The sequence below is a fragment of the Nerophis ophidion genome, linkage group LG28 (assembly GCF_033978795.1).
Source record: "Nerophis ophidion isolate RoL-2023_Sa linkage group LG28, RoL_Noph_v1.0, whole genome shotgun sequence".
NCBI lineage: Eukaryota > Metazoa > Chordata > Actinopteri > Syngnathiformes > Syngnathidae > Nerophis > Nerophis ophidion.
The window spans coordinates 18324518-18349048 of NC_084638.1; the positions used below are offsets into that span (position 1 = coordinate 18324518).

The 24531-nt window shown below is 39.7% G+C and overlaps 1 protein-coding gene and 1 long non-coding RNA gene across 2 annotated transcripts; one reads left to right on the forward strand and one right to left on the reverse strand.

The window, feature by feature from the left end:
- Positions 1–1527: 1527 nt before the first annotated feature.
- Positions 1528–8308, reverse strand: LOC133545472 (oocyte zinc finger protein XlCOF6.1-like). The gene is made up of 2 exons (XM_061891101.1): positions 7852–8308; positions 1528–4059 (listed from the first exon to the last, which is right to left on the reverse strand). The coding sequence occupies exon 2, from the start codon at positions 4007–4009 to the stop codon at positions 2810–2812; it is 1200 nt and encodes a 399-aa protein (XP_061747085.1). The 5' UTR covers positions 4010–4059; positions 7852–8308; the 3' UTR covers positions 1528–2809.
- Positions 8309–9750: 1442 nt separating this feature from the next.
- On the forward strand, positions 9751–16351 carry LOC133545510 (uncharacterized). The gene is made up of 2 exons (XR_009804856.1): positions 9751–10269; positions 14630–16351. It is a non-coding gene; the product is annotated as an uncharacterized LOC133545510 (long non-coding RNA).
- The last annotated feature ends 8180 nt before the right edge of the window (positions 16352–24531 follow it).

Genomic DNA, 24531 nt, shown 5'->3' on the forward strand with positions numbered 1-24531 from the left:
GTCTCAACAATGTATGCACTAAATACAAATAGAGAAACAATAATGGCCAGTGGCCACGTTTAGGCCTTCTCTGTCAAACGCCATTTTGCTTTTTACTCCTTCGTCTTCTTTGGATTTCCGGCAGACTAGTAGAGCATCTTAGGCCTCCACAGCTTCTTAACGGGACTTCTTCGTCCTGTCCTATGGTCCATACTACATTCTACAGTACAGGAGGTCGCGCTATCAACCTTTCCATGGACCACTTCCAACTTGGCTTCGTCGTTCGTCTTTTTTGTTTGTTTGTTTAATTTCGGTTAGGATACATGGAGGGCACTAGGACCGCTTTTTGTGGCAGAAAGTTTCCCTGGAGAAAGAAATAGGTGAGTGACTAAACTTTTTATTGTATTTTTATTTATATATACATGTGCTCGAGCATATTCAGTTAAAGGCATCTAATAAATAAATAAATAAAAGCAGCATTAAAAATGTTTATATACATATATATATATATATATATATATATATATATATATATATATATATATATATATATGTGTGTATTTTTTTTATATTTTATTATTGTTTTTTTCCACCACAGGCTGTGCTTCTAACATACTCCTAATATGTTTTTCCTATTGTTCTTCTTTTCTTTATTATCAATCAGAAGTGTCACCAGGACGTCCCCTGGCCCTAACACTCCATGAAGAACATTTATGGGCATTGTCTTTCGTCTTATATGGACATTCACATGGATATTGTTAACATCCATATTATCAACTTTTCTGTTTGGTCCTTGTGTGCCAGCTGTTTAATAGCAAATGTTTTTGAAGAAACTGCAAATGTTCAGTTTTGCACATTTTACATTGATCAGGATTTATTTTATTTAAGTATGACGTTTCGAGCAGGCGCTCTTTTTCACACTGCTGTGGCGGTGTGTGCGGACCTTTCTTTCTTTCTTGTTCTTGTAAGTGTTCCTTTTTTGATCCAGCACCCATACCAAATGTTTTGTACATTTAAAAAAATAAATGTATGGCTGAAGAATACAATTTTCTTGTGATTATGGTATGAATAGGACTTACAGTAAGTGCAGCAGTGGTCTAGTGGAGGTGTAAAGTTGTTTTTTCTAGGCATTTGGGCATTTTGTCTGGCCTGGACTGAAATAGGGAACACCCAAATTTTATAGGGGACACCCAAAATGTTCCGACCACTCGCGAGATGTCCCTTATTTCAAAGTCTGGGTGGTTTGAAAAAGGCATTTGATCGTTGATGCATTTATTGAGTGATAAAAGTATTATAATATTTTAAGATTTCATCAAGTACAACCTGCAAATGCACGAATATTTTTTTTTCAATTAAAGGTTTTGGTTCAAAATATTCTAAATACGGTATATAATGTTTTTCAGAACTATTTTCTAAACGTTCTGGGCTTTTTGGTGGATGGACACAATATTACAGATTTGAAACTCTGAAATCAGACAATTATTGACTATTTCTTATTTGCTGTATTTTCTCTGGAACAACAACAAAAAAAATGAAATGACAAATAACTTGAACATTTCTATTCTTCCAAAAGCAAAGGAGTTTATTTAAGAAAAAAACATTGAATAGACCACTTAAAATCATTTTTAAGATGTTTTTTTGCAATTGAAGACAACACTTGTTTGTTCTGTGATAGGGAAACAAAATACATAGTTTATTTTATGAATGTATGCACAGTAAATATCTCTGGGAATGTACAATATTGGCTTTTGCCTGACACACCACACTTGTTTTCTGAAATTGATACAGTATTGTTTTGGGGATGTTAAACATAAAACATTTTTAAAACACAATATTGAGGGTTTTGGTTTTATCCACAAATGTAAGTTTATAAAAACAAAACAATCCTTCCACAAACATTCAGTAATTTTCTCTCACTTTTATATTGCATGAAGGTCTCGGGACATACATTTAAAACAATAACAACACAATCATCATATTACAAAAGAGTAATAAAAATAACTAATAAAATGGACTTGTAGAGACCCAACAAATAATTAATAGTCACGCATTTTAAAATGGTATAAAAGACAACTGTTCAAATGATGTTTAAAGTAAATAATGATATACTTCCTGAAGTGGTCCAGAAGATGTTTCAGATGTGAACCAGTACATATGTATATCATATAAAGGTGCTTATCTATGGGATGATTAATAATTGGAAATAAAAATATGTCACACTTCAATATTTCAAACACCTATAAAAAAAACACTATAATGAATAAGTCTAATATTGTATGATGAATATATATACACTTACATTTATTTTAATGTATGTAAAATATGTCTTGTACTGTTTACTCTCACCTTTTCAGTCAAATTGTTCTGTTCAATTTTGAATAAAAGTACACAATGTTGCATATTAATGTATGTACTTTACTAAAAAAACACACAAATACAAAATATATAATCTATAAATGTAGAAACATTTTAAAATAGTGTTACACAAACAACAATGTTACACATACAGTCACACATTTTAAAAGGAGATTATTTTGTATAAAATATATGTACACTAAATCTAATTCTCATGTATCACATGTTTTGTACTGTTTTGGATTTACTGACCTTTTGAGTAAAACTGTTCCTCTTGTAATAATATATGTAAATATAAAAGTACACAATGTTGCATATTATTGCATGCAATGGGCTGAAAAAAATGGCGTATAAAAATAAAAGCATGTTAAAAACATTGTGTTACACAAACAACAATGTCACACATGTTATATGTGCTGATGTTGTTAGAAAGTCAAAATTAAAGTCTTGACAGTTTATTTCAAATCCTGCAGTTTCATTTGCTGCTGCTGTTCTCACCAGCACACTTGTGTTTCTCACACTGGTACTTATAAGAGAATTTTTCACCACACACACTGCAACTCAACACTTTCTCTCCTGTGTGTCTTCTCATGTGTGCTACAAGCTTTGATCGGTCACAAAAGCTTCTGTTGCAGATTGAACAGGAATATGATTTTTCACCAGTGTGTGTTCTTATGTGTCTTTTCAAACTCTGACTTTGTGTAAAACCTTTACCACAGATTGAACAAGAAAAAGGTTTTTCACCAGTGTGTGTTCTCATGTGTACTTTCAAATCATGACTTAGTGTAAATCCTTTACCACAGGTTGAACAGGAAAAGGGTTTTTCACCAGTGTGTGTTCTCATGTGTACTTTCAAATCATGACTTTGTGTAAATCCTTTACCACAGGTTGAACAAGAAAAAGTATTTTTTCCAGTGTGTCTTACTATGTGTCTTTTCAAATATAGATTTTGTGTAAAACCTTTACCACAGGTTGAACAGGAAAAACGTTTTTCACTAGTATGTGTTCCCATGTGCACTTTCAAATTGTGACTGACAACAAAACCTTTACCACAAATTGAACAGGAAAAAGTTTTTTCACCAGTGTGTGTTCTCATGTGTACGTTCAAATACCGACTTTCTACAAAACCTTTACTACAGATTGAACATATAAATGTTTTTTCTCCAGTGTGTCTTCTCATGTGTGTTTTCAGAAGATGATGGTATTTAAAGGTTTTGTCACAGAGAGAACATGTGAAGTGTGTGTTGTCAGTGTGACATGTCTTATCATCTTTAGAGTCTTCATCATCAGTGTCAGGAGAGTGTGACGTTGTGTCCTCACTATCTGATAGTGGAGCTAAGAGCACTTCTGCTTGTGATCCTCCACAGTGGTCTCCATCAGCTTCTGTTGTCATGTGTTGTGTTGAGCTGCTGTTTGGAGGCTCCGCCTCTCTCTTCTCCTCACTTTCACCTTTGACCTCATCATCTTCACTCTTCACAGGGACACCAGTCACTGGGGACTCCACCAACCATTTAGGCTTACTGATGCTGTGTTCCTCCTCTTCCTCTTTAATGTGGGGCATCAGTGAGTCTTCCTTTTCCTTTTTACAGGGAAGGGTCTGTGTCAAAGAGGAAAAGGAAACGCCAGAGGGTCCGTGGCACCTGGTCTTCCTTGTTGATGGATCCTCCTTCACCATCCTGAAGCTACACTCCTGTTTTTCAGGCAGAAGTTCTTCTTCACCGACATCTGCAGGACACAAAATGATAAACATGCTTAAAAAATGTCCAGATTCAGTCCGTAAGTTCACATGAACTTAAAAAAAAAAAACAAGTTATTTAATGAGTTGCCCTGAAAACAAAAACACTGCTCTTTACAACATTATTCACAGGGGAACTACTTTTTACGAGGGGTGGGCGATATGGCCTAAAATCTATATTGTGATGAATTCCCTTCCACTTAAGTGCAGCTGGGATAGGCTCAAGCGCCCCATGTGATTTTAATGTCGGTTACTGATGTATAAACTTGGAGAAAACATTAGGTCGTTCAGATTGTAAATCTGTATTCTGTATTGTTGTCTCTGCTATGGCGCCGTCGTGTGGTTGAGTTCACTCAGTGCGAGTGCTGTGGGTTGAAATTGTATTTCTTTTTGCTTTGTGCCTTGAACCCTAAGTATTGTTTATTCGTTTATCTCGCCAAGCAACGTTTGTAAGTGTAACCAGGGATTTCCAATGGATGTGGAACGGCGGAGCCACAGCGACAGACTCGTTCTGTGTTTGGTTTTCAAGTCAATGTGTTAGTTTCCACTGCCTGGCTTCTATATTTAGTTGTCGACACAACTTGGTGGTTCAATTGAGCTAAAATATGCTCGTGTGGGACAGGAATGATCTAGTTTACTTTCAAAATAAATTATCCTGTTTAAGGCGGATGGTATTTTACACTTTGAAAAGTCCTAATGGACATGAAGCCAACTTGTCAAAAGGTTTTCAGACCTAATTTCACCTCCTTTCCACAAATGGACAAAAACATGCTAATTCTAAAATGTCTAAAACTTAAGAATCATAAAACAGGCATATCCTGGATAGTTATATGGGGGCCTGTATTACAGCGTTGTATTAAAATGACTATTTATATCCCCAACATTAAAGTGAGTGTCGCTAACACTACTGCAGACAGGAAAACGTGTGGAGGAGAATTGCAAGTAGCCCAAACAAAGATTGTGAATGAAGTTCACTTCATTCATGTAAGTCTACTGTGGAATAAACATGCTCAGGTGCTGAGAGAAATGCACAGAGTACGACCTCTTAGTCCAGTTTAAAATCCAGAAACCACAAAGGAAACAGACGGACATAGCAATATATTGATGACGGCAAGAATTAAGTTATAAGGTTTATTTTCATTTATATCGGTCCCGGCCTATGATTACATGCATAATTTAATGCCTTTGGACATCGTATTTCATGCCTTTTAATACCATTTAAGGCCTTAATTTAGGCAAAGTCCATTGAATTATTTTTTATGCTTTTAATGATCCACAGAAACACTGCTAAAGCGCTTAAATTTAAAGTATCAAACAACAAAACAAGTGCTTATTTCTTTTCAAAAAAAGAGAAGAATAAGTGATTATTACATTTTAACAGAAGTGTAGATAGAAACACGTTACATTAGAAAGTTCCTAAATAAAATTATTGTTCATGGAATTATTGAGACATTTCTAGGATGTATTTACAATTTTTATAAGATTTTGATAGAATTTAATACATTCTAAGGCCAGCGTGGCTCGGTTGGTAGAGCGGCTGTGCCAGCAACTCGACGGTTCCAGGTTTTATCCTAGTCACTGCCGTTGTTTCCTTGAGCAAGGTACTTTACCCACTTGCTCCCGGAGCCACCCACACTGGTTTAAATGTAATTTAGATCATGGGTTTCACTATGTAAAGCGCTTGAGTCACTAGAGAACTTAGTTTAATAAATATACTTCACTTCACTTAAAAGGGAACCACACTTTATTTGTATTTTGCCTATCAAGAACACACATTTTGTTTTTCTTTTTTATGCACTCTAAATAGTAAATAAATAAGATCAAAAGTCTGGTTACAATAGAGGCTATAAGAGTCACACTATTCTGCCTACAAAGAACTTAAAAAAACATCCAAACACCTCCATTAAGGTTTTATGTACATGCAGTAGGTATATATTGGTAGGTTGGTAATCCATGGCATCCTGCCAGCTGCTGTGAAGTTATTTTAGTACCTGTCATTAAAGACAAGGCTGGTAAGGTAGGGACTATGGACAATTATCGACATATCGCCCGAGTCAGCATGCTATCTAAAGTACTGGAAAGTGTGATAATATACAGAGTTGGGGATCTTTGGCTTTAAGAGCAAGTACAGCACTGACTTGTGTATTTATGCTTTAAAAGAAGCGGTAGAAAATACAGAGCGCAGGGCCCTACAATGTTGGTAGGGTTTATTGATGCATCTAAGGCATTTGACAGAGTCAACCATCTCAAACTTTTCACCAATCTGAAGCGTAGGGGTGTTCTGGGTATATTCTGGCATATTGGTACGACAGGCAGACAAAGCAGGTAAAATGGGGGAGTAGTTTATCCTCTCCCTTTAGAGTTGGCAATGGGGTACAGCAGGGTGGGCTTCTATCACCAGGCCTTTTAGCCTGTCTATGGATGATCTATCAAGGCAGTGGGAGAATGCAGAACAGGATGCATCATGGGGAACACCTTAATCAACCACTTTATGTACGCTGATGATTTGGCCGTTATATCTCCCAGTAGTGCAGGGTTCCACCAGCTTCTTAACATATGCTCAGACTATGGAGTCAAGTTTGACATCAAGTATAATGCCACAAAGAGTATAGTAATGATATGTAGGACCAAGAAGGATCAACATCTTAATTTCCCAGGTTTCTATTTGTATGGTCAAATCCTGTCCGTGTGCAACAATGTCAAACACTTAGGCCGCATCATCAATGACAAGATGGAGGATGATGCTGACATACTTGGACAGAGAAGAATATTGTATGTCCAAGCCAATACGCTGGTGAGAAAATGTCATTACTGCTCTGATGAAGCAAAGGTGTACTTGTTTAGAGCTTACTGCACCCCTATGTACACAGCACCCTTCCAGGTGAGGTTCAAGAAAGAGAGCTTGCACAAACTCCAGGTTGCATGTAATGACTGTCTCAGAATCCTGCTCAGAAAGGCCAGGGGTAGTAGTGCAAGCAAGCTTTTTTGTGATTTAGGGATAAACACCTTCCACTCCACCCTGAGAAAACTGATGTTTGAGTTTATATGTAGACTGCAGGGTCCAATAATGGTTTTATTATACAGATAACCAATCCTAGGTGTAGTTCTGTTAGGTACCAATCCTATAAATGGAAACACTGGCATCTGTGCCTCACAATGCAAAGGTCCTGGGTTCGGTCCTGGGCTCGGGATCTTTCTGTATGAAGTTTTGCATGTTCTCCCAAGTGACTGCGTGGGTTCCCTCCATGTACCTCCAAAGACATGCACCTGGGGATAGGTTGATTGGCAAAACTAAATGGGCCCTAGTGTGTGAATGTGAGTGTGAATGTTGTCTGTCTATCTGTGGTGGTCCTGTGACGAGGCGGCGACTTGTCCAAGATGTTCCCTGTCTTCTGCCCGAATGATCTTGAGATAGGCTCCAGCACCCCTCGCAAACCCGGAAGGGACAAGCGGTAGGAAATGGATGGATGTTATCTGTGTGTAAAAGCTTTTTGAAGTATATTTTATTGCTGCTTATATTTATTTAACATCTTTTTTATTTGCTGATTATGCACAAGCATCGATTTAAGATTATTCTACAAATGGACTGGCATAGGTAACTTATTATTACGGGTAGTTAAATTCAACAGAACAACGACAACCACACGGTTGCAAGTACTAGACGTATATATGTACATCATCCTCACAAGACGATCAAACTTCTCACACACAATATATTGAAGAATAGTGTTAATAATGAAATATAAAGTAGGTAAAGATGTGAGAGTAAGAAGTAAACAAACCTGTTCTGTGTAACACAACTTGATGATGTTTCTTGTATTAAACATCCAGTAGTTGATGTTGTCGTTCGTCCTCCTCTTTTGTTCGAGAAAGTTCCTCCTCGTACTTTGCCAATGTTCTTTCGCACATTTTCACACGATCACAACACTTTACACTCACATTAGTTCCCTACTTAGTGATGTTTAAATAACTTCCGCGTCTCTTTGTTAGCAGCTAACAAGCTAAGCTAACTAGCCAGCTAAACTAGCTGCAAACTAACTTAAATGAAGTTAGCCAACCGGAGAAGTGTCAAAGTGCGCTCAGACTAATGTATCCGGCTACAAACAATTATTAACCGTGTGTACTCTATTAAACAACATATATGTAAGAATATAGAAATATAATGCCCGTGGTTAGGACTTCTCCGTCAGACGCCATCTTGCCTTATCACCCGATCAGTCCACGCATGCGTGTTAACGACGTCACTTCCGCCAACTTGTTTTGCCACATTTACTTACCATGGTTCTTTTGTGTCATCTGTATTTCAATAAAAATGTCATTATAAACCATTACATACAAAATAAACTTTATTAAAAAATACGGTAATCCTTATGAAACCGCACAGATCTGTACACAGACATGAAACCTGAACCATAATTAATGTTTACATACATGTAAACATTAAGTATACATGTGCAAATGTGCATGTATGTATGATTTTTTTTTATATAATATGTATTAACATATTTATTATTAAAATATTTTGGTGTTAAATATATTGGTTACTATATATCCAAGGGAGTAGGTTTGATTTTGAGATTGGTGGGGACACAAAAGTGCTCCAAGGCAGCACTCTGAAAGTTTACTTTTTTTTTTTTTTACATTAGCAATCATAATTTCATGTCATGCAGATGTTATAAGGTAAAGTAACTAAAATGAAAGCAAAGGAGACAACTTGGAAGAGTTCTCATCTTTACTCTTTAGTGTAGGGCTGTAGTGCAACTGTGCATCATACTGTCAATGAACATAGCCTACTGTCCATCAACAACATCAGAAATACTTTCATGCAATACAACATTGTAAATAAACATAAATGAACTGTAATAATCTTTTCCATAACTTGTGTTTAAATCACTCATAATTTTCCCCTTCATCTACTTCTTTCTGTTGCTGCTTTTGTACTTTAAATATGTTACATGAAACTAAAAAAATTTCAAAAAATAAAACGGAAAGGTGAAATCCGGCGATCTGATTGGCTGTCAACCGTGGTTTAAATATTGAGCACGGCTACTATTCTAAAGCCTTATCACACCGTAGGCTATCACTCCGCCTCAGGCACGTATGACTGGTATGAATGGAAGTTGTTGTCATGTATCCATGACAACGGACTGTTGCAGTCCGTAGTAAAAGACAGCTGATGTTTTTACGATGTTAAAAAACAGACTAAAGTAGTTGAATTCACATGTTTAAGGTTAACTTTCACCTACGGGGAGGGTTAACAATGGTAGAGGGGACTGAGCATTGACTTTCACCTGGAAAAAAAGCGGAGGAAAAGACGAGATGCAGTGCTAATTTGGAGCTAACGTCTGGATAGGTGGGACTGTTTTTTCCACAATGAGGAGTGACAGCGGGGACCGCCAATCACACGTAAGTTAGCATGAAAGCGGCAACCAATCAGGGAGCGATATTTAGGTTTGAGGCGGGACTTCTAGCAGAGACCGACATTTAACCCTTTCTGTGCCATAATCATTGACTAAACATTACGGGCAGCGCTTGTATTGATAGTGACTATTAATAGCGGCTGGATATTGGTAGGGACGTGTCCCTAGCGTCCCTACCCAATTCTACGCCCTTGTATATATCAGTCTGTCTTGATATGCAAACAAACTCCAACGTTCCTATGACTCTCCTGCGCATGACACATCTCGCGAGAGCAGAGTGGTACCGTCTTGTCACGTCAAGTGTGCTAACTGTCGTGAAAGCACATTGACCTAGAAATAAATAAGAAGCGTCATTATTTGCTCTCCAGTTTGTAAATATTAATGTCATAAAATTGGTATGTAATTATTTATTCTGGGATAAAATCGTCTCCGAGCGTGAGAGGCACTTGCTGCTTCTCGTGCCCGTTTATTGCTAATTAGCTTAGCTAGCTAGTTAGTTTAGCTTGTTAGCTGCTAACAGAAGACGCAGAAGTTATCAACACATCGCTAAGTGGAGGTCAAGTGTGAGAGTAATGTGTTGTGATTGTGTGAAAATGTCTACATTACAAATGTTGAGAGCGTTGGTGGATCAGCGACTAACTGCTGCCGTTGAAGAAATATTTGTAGTGTTAGAAAGAACAATAGCTGAATACGAGGCGGAACTTTCTAGAACAAAGGAGGAGAACAATCGACTACTGGACGCTGTTTTCAAGAAACATCAAATTGTGTTACACAGAACAGGTTTGTTTACTTCTTACTCTCACATCTTTACTAACTCTCTATTTGATTTTTAACAAGAAAATTATATTAGTAATATATAATATAATCACAATGGCCGCAAACCTTAAAGTGTCTTGTTTGCAACTTCCATCCATCCATTTCCTACAGCTTGTCCCGTTCGGGGTCGCTCAGGTTGCTGGAGTTTATCTCAGCTGCACATGGGTGCACCCTAGACCGGTGGTTCTCAACCTTTTTTCAGCGATGTACCCCCTGTGAACATTGTTTTAATTCAAGTACCCCCTAATCAGAGCAAAGCATTTTTGGTTGGAAAAAAAGAGATAAAGAAGTAAAATACAGCACTATGTCATCAGTTTCTGATTTATTACATTGTTTAACAGTGCAAAATATTGCTCATTTGTAGTGGTCTTTCTTGAACTATTCGGAAAAAAGACAAAAAAATAACTAACAACTTGTTGAAAAATAAACAAGTGATTCAATTATAAATTAAGATTTCTACACATAGAAGTAATCATCAACTTAAAGTGCCCTCTTTGGGGATTGTAATAGAGATCCATCCGGATTCATGAACTTAATTCTAAACATTTCTTCACAAAAAAATAAATCTTTAACATCAATATTTATGGAACATGTCCACAAAAAATCTAGCTGTCAACACTGAATATTGCATTGTTGCATTTCTTTTCACAGTTTATGAACTTACATTCATATTTTGTTGAAGTATTATTAATTAATATATTTATAAAATGATTTTTGAATTGTTGCTATTTTTAGAATATTAAAAAAAAAAATCTCACGTACCCCTTGGCATACCTTCAAGTACCCCCAAGGGTACGCGTACCCCCATTTGAGAACCACTGCCCTAGACAACTCGCCACCTCATCGCAGGGCCAACACAACTTGCTTAAAGTAAAAACAAAAAATCAATGACTAGCTTATTATTATTGGTGGTTTAACAAACACACACACACACACACACACACACACACACACACACACACACACACACATAGAGGCATGGAATTTTTGTTTTTTACGGTCAAGCCAAGTGTTGCCTTAACGAAGGGCTCATATTTTAAGGCACCAAGGCAAATATTATTTTCTTTCGAAGCAGGGGCTCAGAAGCGTATAAGTTTACTTTTTAATATCGATATAAAATACAAAGCTGTTTGGCTAATGAAGATTAAGTTTAATAAACAAGCTTTATTCTTCAACAACAACCACGTACTTCAGTGCAACAGTTTGGCCAACAAAAATAAAGAGGAGTGATACCTCTGACATCCAACACTGACAACTCAGCCAGCCATCAGTTTGATGAGATGACAAAACATTTTAGCTAGTATTGATGTTATTGGAACACTATCAAAGAAAGCAGTTAAATTAAAGAAGAAGTGAGCATCCCCGTAAACAAACTACAGACTTTATAAAGAAGTTGTGACAACGTTCCCGACACATCGCCTGCTGCATGCTAACTCTCAGTCCCAGCAGCTGACAGAATGACGCTAGCTACATGTTTAAAATGAAACTGCAACATCAAATATTGTTCTCCTCCAACAGCATTGCGCTCTTAATCACACACCAACACTCCACAGAAGTAGAAGCAATTGAAATGAATTGAAACGAAGAGATCGGTTCCGTAAACTCGGATGGAACATTTTCAAAGCAAAGTCCATGAAGTCACCGTCGTGTCTCCCGAGCCAAACAGTTCCAAACTGCAGCGCTTCAGTATTCCAATATTCCAGTTGTGTAAAATGCATTGATAAATGACGTATTTTCGGTAATTAAAAATGTAAACGGTGTTACTAAACGTCTGGAATTTCCCCACTGTGTATCATTATACCGTTTGTCGTTACATTCCTAGTCCATTAATAAGTAAAAAGTGAAGGGCGGTCACGGCATGTTCTTGCCTTAAAAGCTAGTCGGGCATTACAGCAAGTCACACGGGTGGTCGCAGTAATTGACGCGGTTGCCGTTGTTAAATTTGAGGTCTGCATATATATATATATATATATATATATATATATATGTTCTTCCATTGAACAGTCAAAGGCCAGGACTTCTTAAAATATTTGACACAATTAATTTTCCAAAGGTCACAGGCAAAGTCAGAGCCTGTCTACATTAAGCCGGATAACTCCTGAAACCAATACTTATTTTGCTTAAGCTCAGTGTCAGCCACACTAACCCATCGTTTAAGGTCCCCCTCCTTGGATAATTTTTTACACGGGTCAGTGCGTCGTGTATTTTTTGAATCTCTGGTTCTTAGTTTTGTATGGACTCATTGATCGTTTACAAACTGAGTTCGGAGAGGAAGTGACACCAGAAAGACAGCGCCCCACACAGGAAGTGAGGTCAGAAAGTATGCGCCACAGCCAGCTTTATTGCAAACGCTTGTGGAAATCACAAGTGAATACGTTAAAAGAAGGAAACGCGTGATTACAGCTATTGCCGATACAACATATCTCAGATGGCAACAGAGCAAAATTGAGCAATGGTTTTGGATAAAGGCTGGGAGAACGGCAGCCATGTTTGTCAACGAGTGTGTTGTGCAACAGGAACGACAAGAGAACTTTCCAATGTCCAGGTCAGCTGTGATTCTTCTTAGCGGAAAACTTTCTACATTTGTCAAAGGGGAGACAACGAGAATGCGGGCTCCTGTGGACCAGGGAGTACTATGGAAAACAGCAAATGCATTTGGACTGGCAAAGCAGACTATCGGTTATTGTCCACGATGTATGTCGAGTGATTACTCAACGTCTAGTTGTGTACTCCATAACTGTTGTGAAGACATAAGGTGGTTGCGGCCGTCAAGTACAACTGCCAATTTCAGTTACTGTCCTGACCAGATATCTAGGTCCCTAGATTGATTGTCGTAAAATGTTATTTATCACATTGTTTACTTTCACATGTCCATTAAAGATACTGTGTGATTAATGTATGAGGGCTCAGGTGTGATTCACTACAACAAGGGTAGTCTAACAGCTGCTGATTGCGAGGCAAGTAAGATATACTGTTAAAAGAAATGTGGCACTAAGCTACATTGAAACACAGGGTAAGAATACACTTCCAGGTCAGAGGTAAATATGACACGCGCATTTTTTTTTCCGCACATGCGCACTAGGTCATGTTGTGACGTAGGGAGGGAGGGAGGGGCTCTTAAATGGTGGCATGGTGTGTGTGTGGCTAAGGATAAGGTTAGGTGGGATATAGCCTGGATAACGTTAGCCAGCTTACTGTAGACGGGGCCTCAGTATTCGCAATCAGTTATCTGTGATCGCAAAAGCTTAACACACCATACAAACACTCACAATATGACTGACAGTGTGTAAAAATTATGAAAGACCATCTCAAAAAAACGAATAGAATTTTAAAGATTTTTCGCTGAGAATGCATATTAGTATAATAATGTGAGATTTGTAGTGTTCACTATGAACGATAAAACACTGAATATTAAGAACACAAACGTCTCTCCTGTTTATTTCTCAGAAGACAGTCTTGAAATCGATTTTTTTTTTTTACAATAAAGCAAAATGGAACAAATATGCAATGAACACGGCAAAACATGAACACAAAGAACAAAAAAAACACCCACAGATTCATATAATAAAAATCACTTTTCTACAGAACAGAACTTTGCTATAGAAATCTGCTTCCGTGTCCCTCCCTGACTCTGACGTCTCAAGCTGGCTGCGGTAAACAAACCCTTCCAATTCTGTTTCTTGCCTCATCTGCTGGGAGCAGCTTTGACGTGACCGTAATAACCCGTGTTTCACTAAAAAGCACAGATTCCAACCATTGCAGTTCAAGACTTGGCGGTCATTTTAAAACGTATCGTATTGATGCCTCCCTAAATTAATGTGCCGCGGGCCATAATTTTCCCAGAACTCGTCTAAATGAAAGAAAAACAGGCATTTATTTGACCAACATGTTGACTGTAGTTCATCCCACCCATCCATTTTCTACCGCTTGTCACTGCATTCGGCGGAATGCGGTGTACATCTTGGACAAAATTTCCAGCGTCTCTAAAGATTAAGCGGAAAATCATCCTAATTCTTGTCAACCAGCAGGGTGAGCTGCTCACTAGTTGACTGGGATGTAGTACATTATTTCTTGTGTGAGTATGACTTATTCAGAGAGCAAACAGCACATTTTCACGCATGCCGTTTACGATGTACGGAGTGCAGGTATTACTTTAAGGATGTGGATTGGACCTTGGTCTTGGAAAGCATTTCCCTGAAGGTCTTCATGGGTCAGCTGGAAACTGATGAGATTGTGGAATTATATGTGTGAAGGACAATGTCTTATGTGACTGAGCAAAGATGGACGTTTCTAAAGCATGTGTTTGTCTTCTGGTGTCCCGCAGACCTCGATGAAGAACATCATCTCTATGAGCACGAGGAGGAACCACAGCCCAACCAGATTAAAGAGGAAGAAGAGGTAACACAGCCCCCCACATTAAAAAGGAAGCGGTTGAGCCACAGTCTTCCCACAATAAAGAAGAAGCAGCGGAGGACAGCATCAATCAGGAGGGAGATCATACTGAAGGTCTGGAGGAGTTCCCAGTGACTGGTGTCCCTGTGAAGAGTGAAGATGATGAGGTCAAAGGTGAAAGTGAGGAGAAGAGAGAGGCGGAGCCTCCAAGCAGCAGCTCAACACAACACATGACAACAGAAGCTGATGGAGACCACTGTGGAGGATCACAAGCAGACAAGCTCTTAGCTCCACTATCAGTTAGTGAGGACACAACGTCACACTCTCCTGACACTGATGATGAAGACTCTAAAGATGATAAGACATGTCATACTGACAACATTCACTTCAAATGTTCTCACTGTGACAAAACCTTTAAATACCATTGTCGTCTGAAAACACACATGAGAACACACACTGGAAAGAAACATTTTTCTTGTTCAATCAGTGGCTTATCTTTTACAAGGAAGGACAATATGAAAGATCACACAAGAACACACACAGGAGAAAAACCTTTTTCGTGTTTTTTATGTGATTCGAAGTATACACGAAGTCGAGATTTGAAAAAACACCTTAAAAGACACGCTGGGGGGAACCTTTTTAAGTGTTCTGTGTGTAATTCAAGTTTTGGCCGAGGTGATCATTTGGAAAGACACATGAGAACACACACAGGAGAAAAACCTTTTTATTGTTCAATCTGTGGCTCATCTTTTACAAGGAAGGTCAGTTTGATGGATCACACAAGAACACACACTGGAGAAAAACCTTATTCGTGTTCATTCTGTGGTAAATGATAACCAAGGAGATACCAATTGAAATCTCACATGAGAAGACACACTGGAGTGAAACCTTTTTCGTGTTCAGTGTGTGATTCAAGTTTTGTTCGAAGTCGAGATTTAAAACAACACATGAAAATTCACAATGGGGGAAACATTTTGAGTTGCAGTGTGTGTGATGAAAGATTCTTTCATGAGTACCAATTTAACAAACACAAGTGTGCTGGTGAGAATATCAGCAGTAAAATAGAAAAAGGCTACATGACCTCCACCAGGCCAAATCTCTCCAAAAAAATCTGTTTGATCCAGAAGGTGATCTGGATTAACACCAACATTTAATGACATGTTCCTTATCCCATTTCTGACATGTTCTGAAAGTTTCATTGAAATGCGCCCATACTTAATTTTGTTATTTTATTAACTGCCAATCAAAAAAAAAAACAAATCTCTTTTAGTTACTTTTCAATTTCTTCAATAGCAAACAAATAAATATGTTTCTTAGTTACACATCCTGCAAACAACATCCAGACAACAGTTTGTGTGTATTATTGATTCTTACTAATATGTTTAGTTGTGTACTAACACATCAATTTGTACTTCTGCTAATATTTAAGAAGTGATGATGATGTTATGGGTCAGTGTGCCCCTTCACTGGCTTGCTGTCTCCAAAACAAGTCTCCACCATGGTGGTGCCAGCGGTCCTACTACTTGTACTTGTACACTACACAATATAATCAAGCACACCTTTTGTAAGATAGACATTTTTGTTTATACTAGCAATTTGAAACTAGCGCTGTATCCTTTGCATATGACCTTGTAGAATAAAATATTTTTTATGAGCAATGGTCTGATTCTTTGAGATGGTTAACAACATAAAACAAATATTTTGTGTGGAACAGAAACCCTGATTGGCTGTCTGTTTACACGTGACTTTTACGACACTTCTGTTGTAATCAAAGTTATTTACTTGTCTTAAGTATGCTATATATGCTTATGATTGTGTGTGTGTGTGTATATATATATATATATATATATATATATATATATATATATATATATATATATATATATATATATATATATATTAGGGCTGTGAATCTTTGGGTGTCCCACGGTTCAATTCAATATCGATTCTTGGGGTCGCGATTCGATTATATATCTATTTTTTCGATTCGACGCGATTCCCGATTCAAAAACGTTTTTTTTCCCGATTCAAAAGGATTCTGTATTCATTCAATACATAGGATTTCAGCAGGATCTACCCCAGTCTGCTGACATGCTAGCAGAGTAGTAGATTTTTTTTTAAAGCTTTTATAATTGTAAAGGACAATGTTTTATCAACTGATTGCAATAATGTAAATTTGTTTTATCTACTAAACAAACCAAAAATATGACTTATTTTATCTTTGTGAAGACATTGGACACAGTGTGTTGTCAAGCTTATGAGATGCGATGCAAGTGTAAGCCACTGTGAAACTATTGTTCTTTTTTTTATTTTTATAAATGTCTAATGATAATGTCAATGAGGGATTTTTAATCACTGCTATGCTGAAATTATAACTAATATTGATACTGTTGTTGATAAGATTCATTTTTGTTTCACTACTTTTGGTTTGTTCTGTGTCGTGTTTGTGTCTACTCTCAATTGTTCTGTTTATTGCAGTTCTGAGTGTTGCTGGGTCAGGTTTGGTTTTGGAATTGGATTGCATTGTTATGGTATTGCTGTGTATTGGTTTGTTGGATTGATTTAAAAAAAAAAATAAGTACATTAATTACATTAAAATTAAATACAATTTTCCCAAACTCATAATATATATATATATATATATATATATATATATATCCTGATGATTGAGGGAACCCTTATTGAAACAGTTCTGTAGAGATGAAGTAGTCTTGTGATTTTTCACACACCTACATATATATATATATATATATATATATATATATATGTATATATATATATATATATATGTATATATGTATACATATGTATACATATGTATACATATATATATATATATGTATATATATATATACATATATATATATATATATATATATATATATATATATATGTATATATATATATATATAACATCAAATCCATTCACAGGTTGGCTGGACAGTGATCAAGTCCCGGCACCCACTGTCTGGGACTTGAAATGTTGTACGTGTCATGGATGATCTACTAATAGGTTATATCAATTGACAGTTATGTTTTTTATTAAAAAGTACCAACAGTTGTATTACCCAAAATATTTTTAATGACACATTCTTCAAAACTGGAGTTGATCCCTAAATCGCAGAAAAGCTTGCTGGCACTACTACCCCTGGCCTTTCTGAGCAGGATTCTGAGACAGTCATTACATGAAACCCGGAGTTTGCGCAATCTCTCTTTCTTGAACCTCACCCAGAGGGGTGCTGTGTACATAGGGGTGCAGTAAGCTCTAAACAAGTACACCTTCGCTTCATCAGAGCAGTAATGACATTTTCTCACCAGCATATTGGCTTGGACATACAGCATTCTTCTCTGTCTAAGCATGTCTGCATCATCCCCCATCTTGTCATTGATGATGTGGCCTAAGTATTTGACATTGTTGCACACATACAGGGTTTGACCAGACAAATAGAAACCTGGGAAATGAAGATGTTTATCCTTCTTGGTCCTAAATATCATTACCATACTCTTTGTGGCATTATACTTGATGTCAAACTTTACTCCATAGTCTGAGCATATGTTAAGAAGCTGGTGGAACCCTGCACTACTGGGAGATATAATGGCCAAATCATCAGCGTACATAAAGTGGTTGATTAAGGTGTTCCCCATGATGCATCCTGTTCTGCATTCTCCCACTGCCTTGACAGGTCATCCATAGACAGGCTAAATAGGCCTGGTGATAGAAGCCCACCCAGCCGTACCCCATTGCCGACTCTAAAGGGAGAGGATAAACTACTCCCCCCATTTTACCTGCTTCATCTGCCTGTCGTACCAATATGCCAGAATATACCCAGAACTGTGAAGACTCTTCTTCGGCATTGTAATGCCGGTGTGGTTTTCCCGTGGATGCGTCGAAGCAGAACACAGCATAGGTAAGATAAAGGGTATTTAATAACAAAAATCTATGAACAAAAATACTGGTGTAAAGAGAAAAAATAAACAAAAGACGCTAGCGTGAAAGCTAGGATAAAACAAGGAAAACTAGAACTTGGTACGAGGACACAAAAGAGTAAACAAAACATTTAGCATGAAAGCTAGACAATAAAGTGGCTTGGCGTGAGAGCTAGCGAGAAAATACATACGAATGATGAGAGTCGTCACTGATGCGCGTGGGCAAATTAGGATCCGAGAATGAGTAAACAGAAAAGGTGAGCTTAAATAGGAGGGTGAAAATTAGTAGCAGGTGTGCGGGGCGAGACTAACAGGTGGACTGATGTGTAACCATAGTGATGGACAAAAACAGGAAATAAACGGGTCAGACTGAGAATGAAAAAACAAACACGTGAAGATCTGAGCAGCAGATCGCAACAGTATTCCCCCCCAACAAAAGACAGATACCAGATGTCTTAAAAAACAAACAAAACTTGAACCCCCTCCCCAAAACCAGAAAGTTCACAAACGAAGGGAGGGCGGAGGGAGTCCACGGTGGAGGGTCGCCAGATCGCATGTCCCCGAATCCACCGAGGACACATCATGTGGCGGCGGCGGGTGGAACGCTGCTGCCGAAAAAGTTTTGGCGGGCGACCTCGAAAAGGCCACATTAGTGGCCGCCTCGCAGGATGAGGTGCCCGGCGAGGCGGACGACCCGGGCACGGCCACATCCGTGGCCGACATGGAGGAGGGAGTATCTGGCGAGGAGGATGACCTCGCAGAGGCCACGCCCGTGGTCGACGCCTCAGCACCGAAATCCCAGCAGGCTTGGAAGCAGCAGACGAGGGTGCGGGGACTGCAGCCAAAGCAGGCCCGAGTGCAGCTGGCGAGGATGATGCGGGTGCTGCAGCCGAAGAAGGCGTCGGAGGCGGCCTGGGAGCCGCAGGAGTCGTCGGAGGCGGCCTGGGAGCCGCAGGAGTCGTCGGAGGCGGCCTGGGAGCCGCAGGAGTCGTCGGAGGCGGCCTGGGAGCCGCAGGAGTCGTCGGAGGCGGCCTGGGAGCCGCAGGAGTCGTCATCGACGTGAATGCAGGTGTAGTCGTCGGTGGTGCTGGTGTGGGTTCCAGCCCCGTCGTCGGCGCTGGTGTGGGCTCCAGCCCCGTCGTCGGCGCTGGTGTGGGCTCCAGCCCCGTCGTCGGCGGTGCTTGGCGGCGCGGAGCTGGCACCGGTGCTTGGCGGCACGGAGCTGGCACCGGTACCTGTCGTGGTGCTGGTACCGGAGTGGGCTCCAGCCTTGGAGTTTGTGCTGGCGTGAGAACAAGGCTAGAAACATTTTCTGGTGTGAAAACCAGGCGAGAGTCTAATTCTGGCGTGAAAACCAGGCCAGAGTCTAATTCTGGCGTGAAAACCAGGCCAGAGTCTAATTCTGGCGTGAAAACCAGGCCAGAGTCTAATTCTGGCGTGAAAACCAGGCCAGAGTCTAATTCTGGCGTGAAAACCAGGCCAGAGTCTAATTCTGGCGTGAAAACCAGGTCAGAGTCTAATTCTGGCGTGAAAACCAGGTCAGAGTCTAATTCTGGCGTGAAAACCAGGTCAGAGTCTAATTCTGGCGTGAAAACCAGGTCAGAGTCATGTGCTGGTGTGAGAACCAGACTGGGAGCAGGTGTCGGCTTCAGCCGAGGAGCAGGTGTCGGCTTCAGCCGAGGAGCACTAGGGGACTGGCTGTGAGCAGGACTAGGACTATGATGAGTGATAAGACAAACACTAGGACTCGGGCAAGGACTTGAGAGAGGACCAGGACTTACAATCACACTAGTGCTTTGAGAAGGGCTTGGGCAATGACCAGGACTTACAGTCATACCAGGGCTTGGGCAAGAACTAGGACAAACGGTCAAACTAGGGCTTGGGCAAGGACTGGGACTAACAATCAAACTGGTGCTCGGGCAAGGACTAGGACAAAGACTAGGACTTACAGTAACACTGGGGCTCGGACAAGAACTTGGGTAAGGACTAGGGTTCGGACTAAGACCACGAGGGGAATCAGTACTAATATTACAAAGGCAAGAAACAAGACTCGGGACCGGACTCGAAACAGGACTCGGACTACGGATCAGTCTACGAGTGGAACTAGGACTACGACGACTACGAGAAAGACTAGGACTACAACTAGAATCAGAACGGAAACTCGGACCAGGACTTGGACTACGACTCAGTCTACAAGTCGGTCTACGAGTAGGACTAGAGCATGGGCTACGAAGAAGGCTGGGACTCGAACTCTGAGAGAGACTGTGACTAAAACTAGAACTAGGGCACAGACGGAACACAGGTGGAGGAGGTCTAAGAGGGCGTGACTTGACCGGGGAGAACACAGGTAGAGGAGGTCTACTAGGAGGAGCTAAGCGTTTAGCGGGCCGAAAAACAGGTAAAGGTGGCCTACATGGAGGTTTTTGTTTAGCAGTTTTAAGAACAGGTAGCGTCTGCCCTACCTCCGCAACACAGCTATAGGCCATAGCCCCCCCCTCCAGACGGGAATCCCAGACCCGTTCCCTGTGGTCAGGGACTGACCATAAGGGAGGGTGGTGGGAGGTTTGTAGGCGGGCAGACCCCTCCCCTCTATATTGTCCAGAGTGTCCCTTTGAAAAGGGAGAAAAAACCTTGGACTTGGGCAGAGAATGAGGTTTAAACGGTGGGTTAGAAGAAAAACTAGGTGACTGAGGTTGACTAGAATAATAAGAAAAAATATCCTGATACTTTTGTATATTATTATTAATGTTATTGTCATTTGAAAATGGCTGAGAAAACGAATCTTCCCCCAAAAATTCCTTGTTGAAGACGTCATCATCGGAGGACGGGCTTGCGTTACCGGGGGGCGTCGACGAAATGACGTCATCTGCGCGGGACACAAGTTGGGAATTTGCCCAGTCGGTAAAACTGTTAGCAAAGTGTGTTATTGGGTCCCCAAACAATGGTGTAGGGGTCTTGTGTGCTGACTGTAGGTTGCTGTGTTCGTGAGGAGGGAGACATGGAGTGGGCAAGTCTCTGTCGCCCGACGAAGCCATACTTCGCGGCTTCCGCCTACGCGGACGAGCGCGAGCGCTGCGGGAGGGAAACTCACCGCTCCCGGAAGCATCGATCGGAACCAGTTTTCCCTCCAGGTCCCACATCATGCTTTCGTCTGGATTGCATCGGAGAGTTTCAGCCTCCATCGCTCGGAATACCCTCCATGTGCCTTCGTCGAAGGTCTCCTCGTGGTTGCCAGACGCGGAAAAACTTTTTAATGCTCGGATCCTACTGTGAAGACTCTTCTTCGGCATTGTAATGCCGGTGTGGTTTTCCCGTGGATGCGTCGAAGCAGAACACAGCATAGGTAAGATAAAGGGTATTTAATAACAAAAATCTATGAACAAAAATACTGGTGTAAAGAGAAAAAATAAACAAAAGACGCTAGCGTGAAAGCTAGGATAAAACAAGGAAAACTAGAACTTGGTACGAGGACACAAAAGAGTAAACAAAACATTTAGCATGAAAGCTAGACAATAAAGTGGCTTGGCGTGAGAGCTAGCGAGAAAATACATACGAATGATGAGAGTCGTCACTGATGCGCGTGGGCAAATTAGGATCCGAGAATGAGTAAACAGAAAAGGTGAGCTTAAATAGGAGGGTGAAAATTAGTAGCAGGTGTGCGGGGCGAGACTAACAGGTGGACTGATGTGTAACCATAGTGATGGACAAAAACAGGAAATAAACGGGTCAGACTGAGAATGAAAAAACAAACACGTGAAGATCTGAGCAGCAGATCGCAACAAGAACACCCCTATGCTTCAGATTGGAGTTTGAGGTGGTTGACTCTGTCAAATGCCTTAGATGCATCAATAAACCTTACTAACATTGTAGGGCTCTGCACTCTGTATTTTTCTACTGCTTCTTTTAAAGCATAAATACACAAGGTAGTGCTGTACTTCTCTAAAAAGCCAAATTGGTTGTCTGCGGTGTAAGTAAGATCCCCAATTCTGTATATTATCACACTTTCCAGTACTTTAGATAGCATGCTGGCTCAGGTGATAGGTTGATAATTGTCCATAATCCCTACCTTACCGGCCTTGTCTTTAATGAAAACTACTAAAATAATTGTCAGCATAGCAGCTGGCAGGATGCCATGCATTACCAACCTACCAATATATACCTACTGCATGTACATAAAACCTTAATGGAGGTGTTTGGATGTTTTTTTAAGTTCTTTGTTGTCAGAATCGTGTGACTCTAATAGCCTTTATTGTAAGCAGACTTTTGATCGCATTTATTTACTATTTGGAATGCATAAAAAAGAAAAAAATGTGTATTTTCTTGGCAGCCCCAAAAAAAAAGTGTGGTTCCCTGTTAAGTGAAGTGAAGTAGATTTATTTAGCGCTTTTCTCTAGTGACTCAGAGTGCTTTACATAGTGAAACCTATTATCTAAATTACATTTAAACCAGTGTGGGTGGCACTGGGAGCAGGTGGGTAAAATACCTTGCTCAAGGACACAACGGCAGTGACTAGGATCAAATCTGGAACCGTCGAGTTGCTGGCATGGCCGCTCTACCAACCGAGCAACGCTGGCTTTACAATGTGTTAAATTGTGTCAAAATCTCATAAAAATCGTAAATACATCCTAAACATGTGTCAATAATTCCATGAACAATATTTTTATTTAGGAACTTTCTAATGTAACGTGTTTCTATTTACACTTCTGTTAAAATGTAATAATCACTTATTCTTCTCTTTTGTTAAAATGTAATCAGCACTCGTTTTGTTGTTTGATACTTTCAATTTAATAGCTTTAGCAGAGTTTCTGTGGATCATTAAAAAGCATTATAAGGCATTAAATGGACTTTGTCTAAATTAAGGCCTTAAATGGTATTAAAACGCATTAAGTACGATGACAAGAGGCATTAAAATAGTCATGCAATCGTAGGCTGGGACCCATATAAACAAAAATAAACCTAATAACTTAATTTTTGCCATCATCAATATATTGCTATGTCAGTGTGTTTCCTTCTTGGTCCGTGGATTTTAAACTGGACTAAGAGGTCTCACTCTGTGCATCGTTCTCAGCACCTGATTATGTTTATTCCACAGTAAACTTACATGAACAAAGTGAGCCTCTTTTCAGTCATTCACAATCTTTGTTTCGGCTATTTGCAATTCTCCTCAACACATTTTCCTGTGTGCAGTAGTGTTAGCGACACTCACTTTAATGTTGGAGATGGAAATAGTCATTTTAATACAAAGCTGTAATACCGGCCCCCACATAACTGCCCAGGATATGCCTGTTATAGCATTCTTTAATTTTGAACCTTTTAGAATCAGCATGTTATCGTCCATGTTTGTCAAGGAAGTGAAATTAGGTCTGAAAACCTTTTGACAAGTTGACTTAATGTCCATTAGAACTTTTCAAAGTGTAGAATACCATTCGCCTTAAACAGAATATTCTACTTTGAAAGTGAACAGGATTATTTATTTTGTGTTTATGCATGACTTCCTGTCCCACACGAGCAGATTTTAGCTCAATTGAACCACCTTGTTGTGTCGACCACTATATATAAAAGCCAGGTGGTGAAAACTGAAATATTGACTTGATAACAAAAAACGGAATGAGTCTGTCGCCGTGGCTTCGCCGTTCCACATCCAGTGGAAATTCTGGTTACACTTACAAACGTTGCTTGTTGAGATCAATAAATGATAAATGGGTTGTACTTGTATAGCGCTTTTCTACCTTCAAGGTACTCAAAGCGCTTTGACACTACTTCCACATTTACCCATTCACACACACATTCAAACACTGATGGAGGGAGCTGCCATGCAAGGCGCCAACCAGCACCCATCAGGAGCAAGGGTGAAGTGTCTTGCTCAGGACACAACGGACGTGACGAAGTTGGTACTAGGTGGGAATT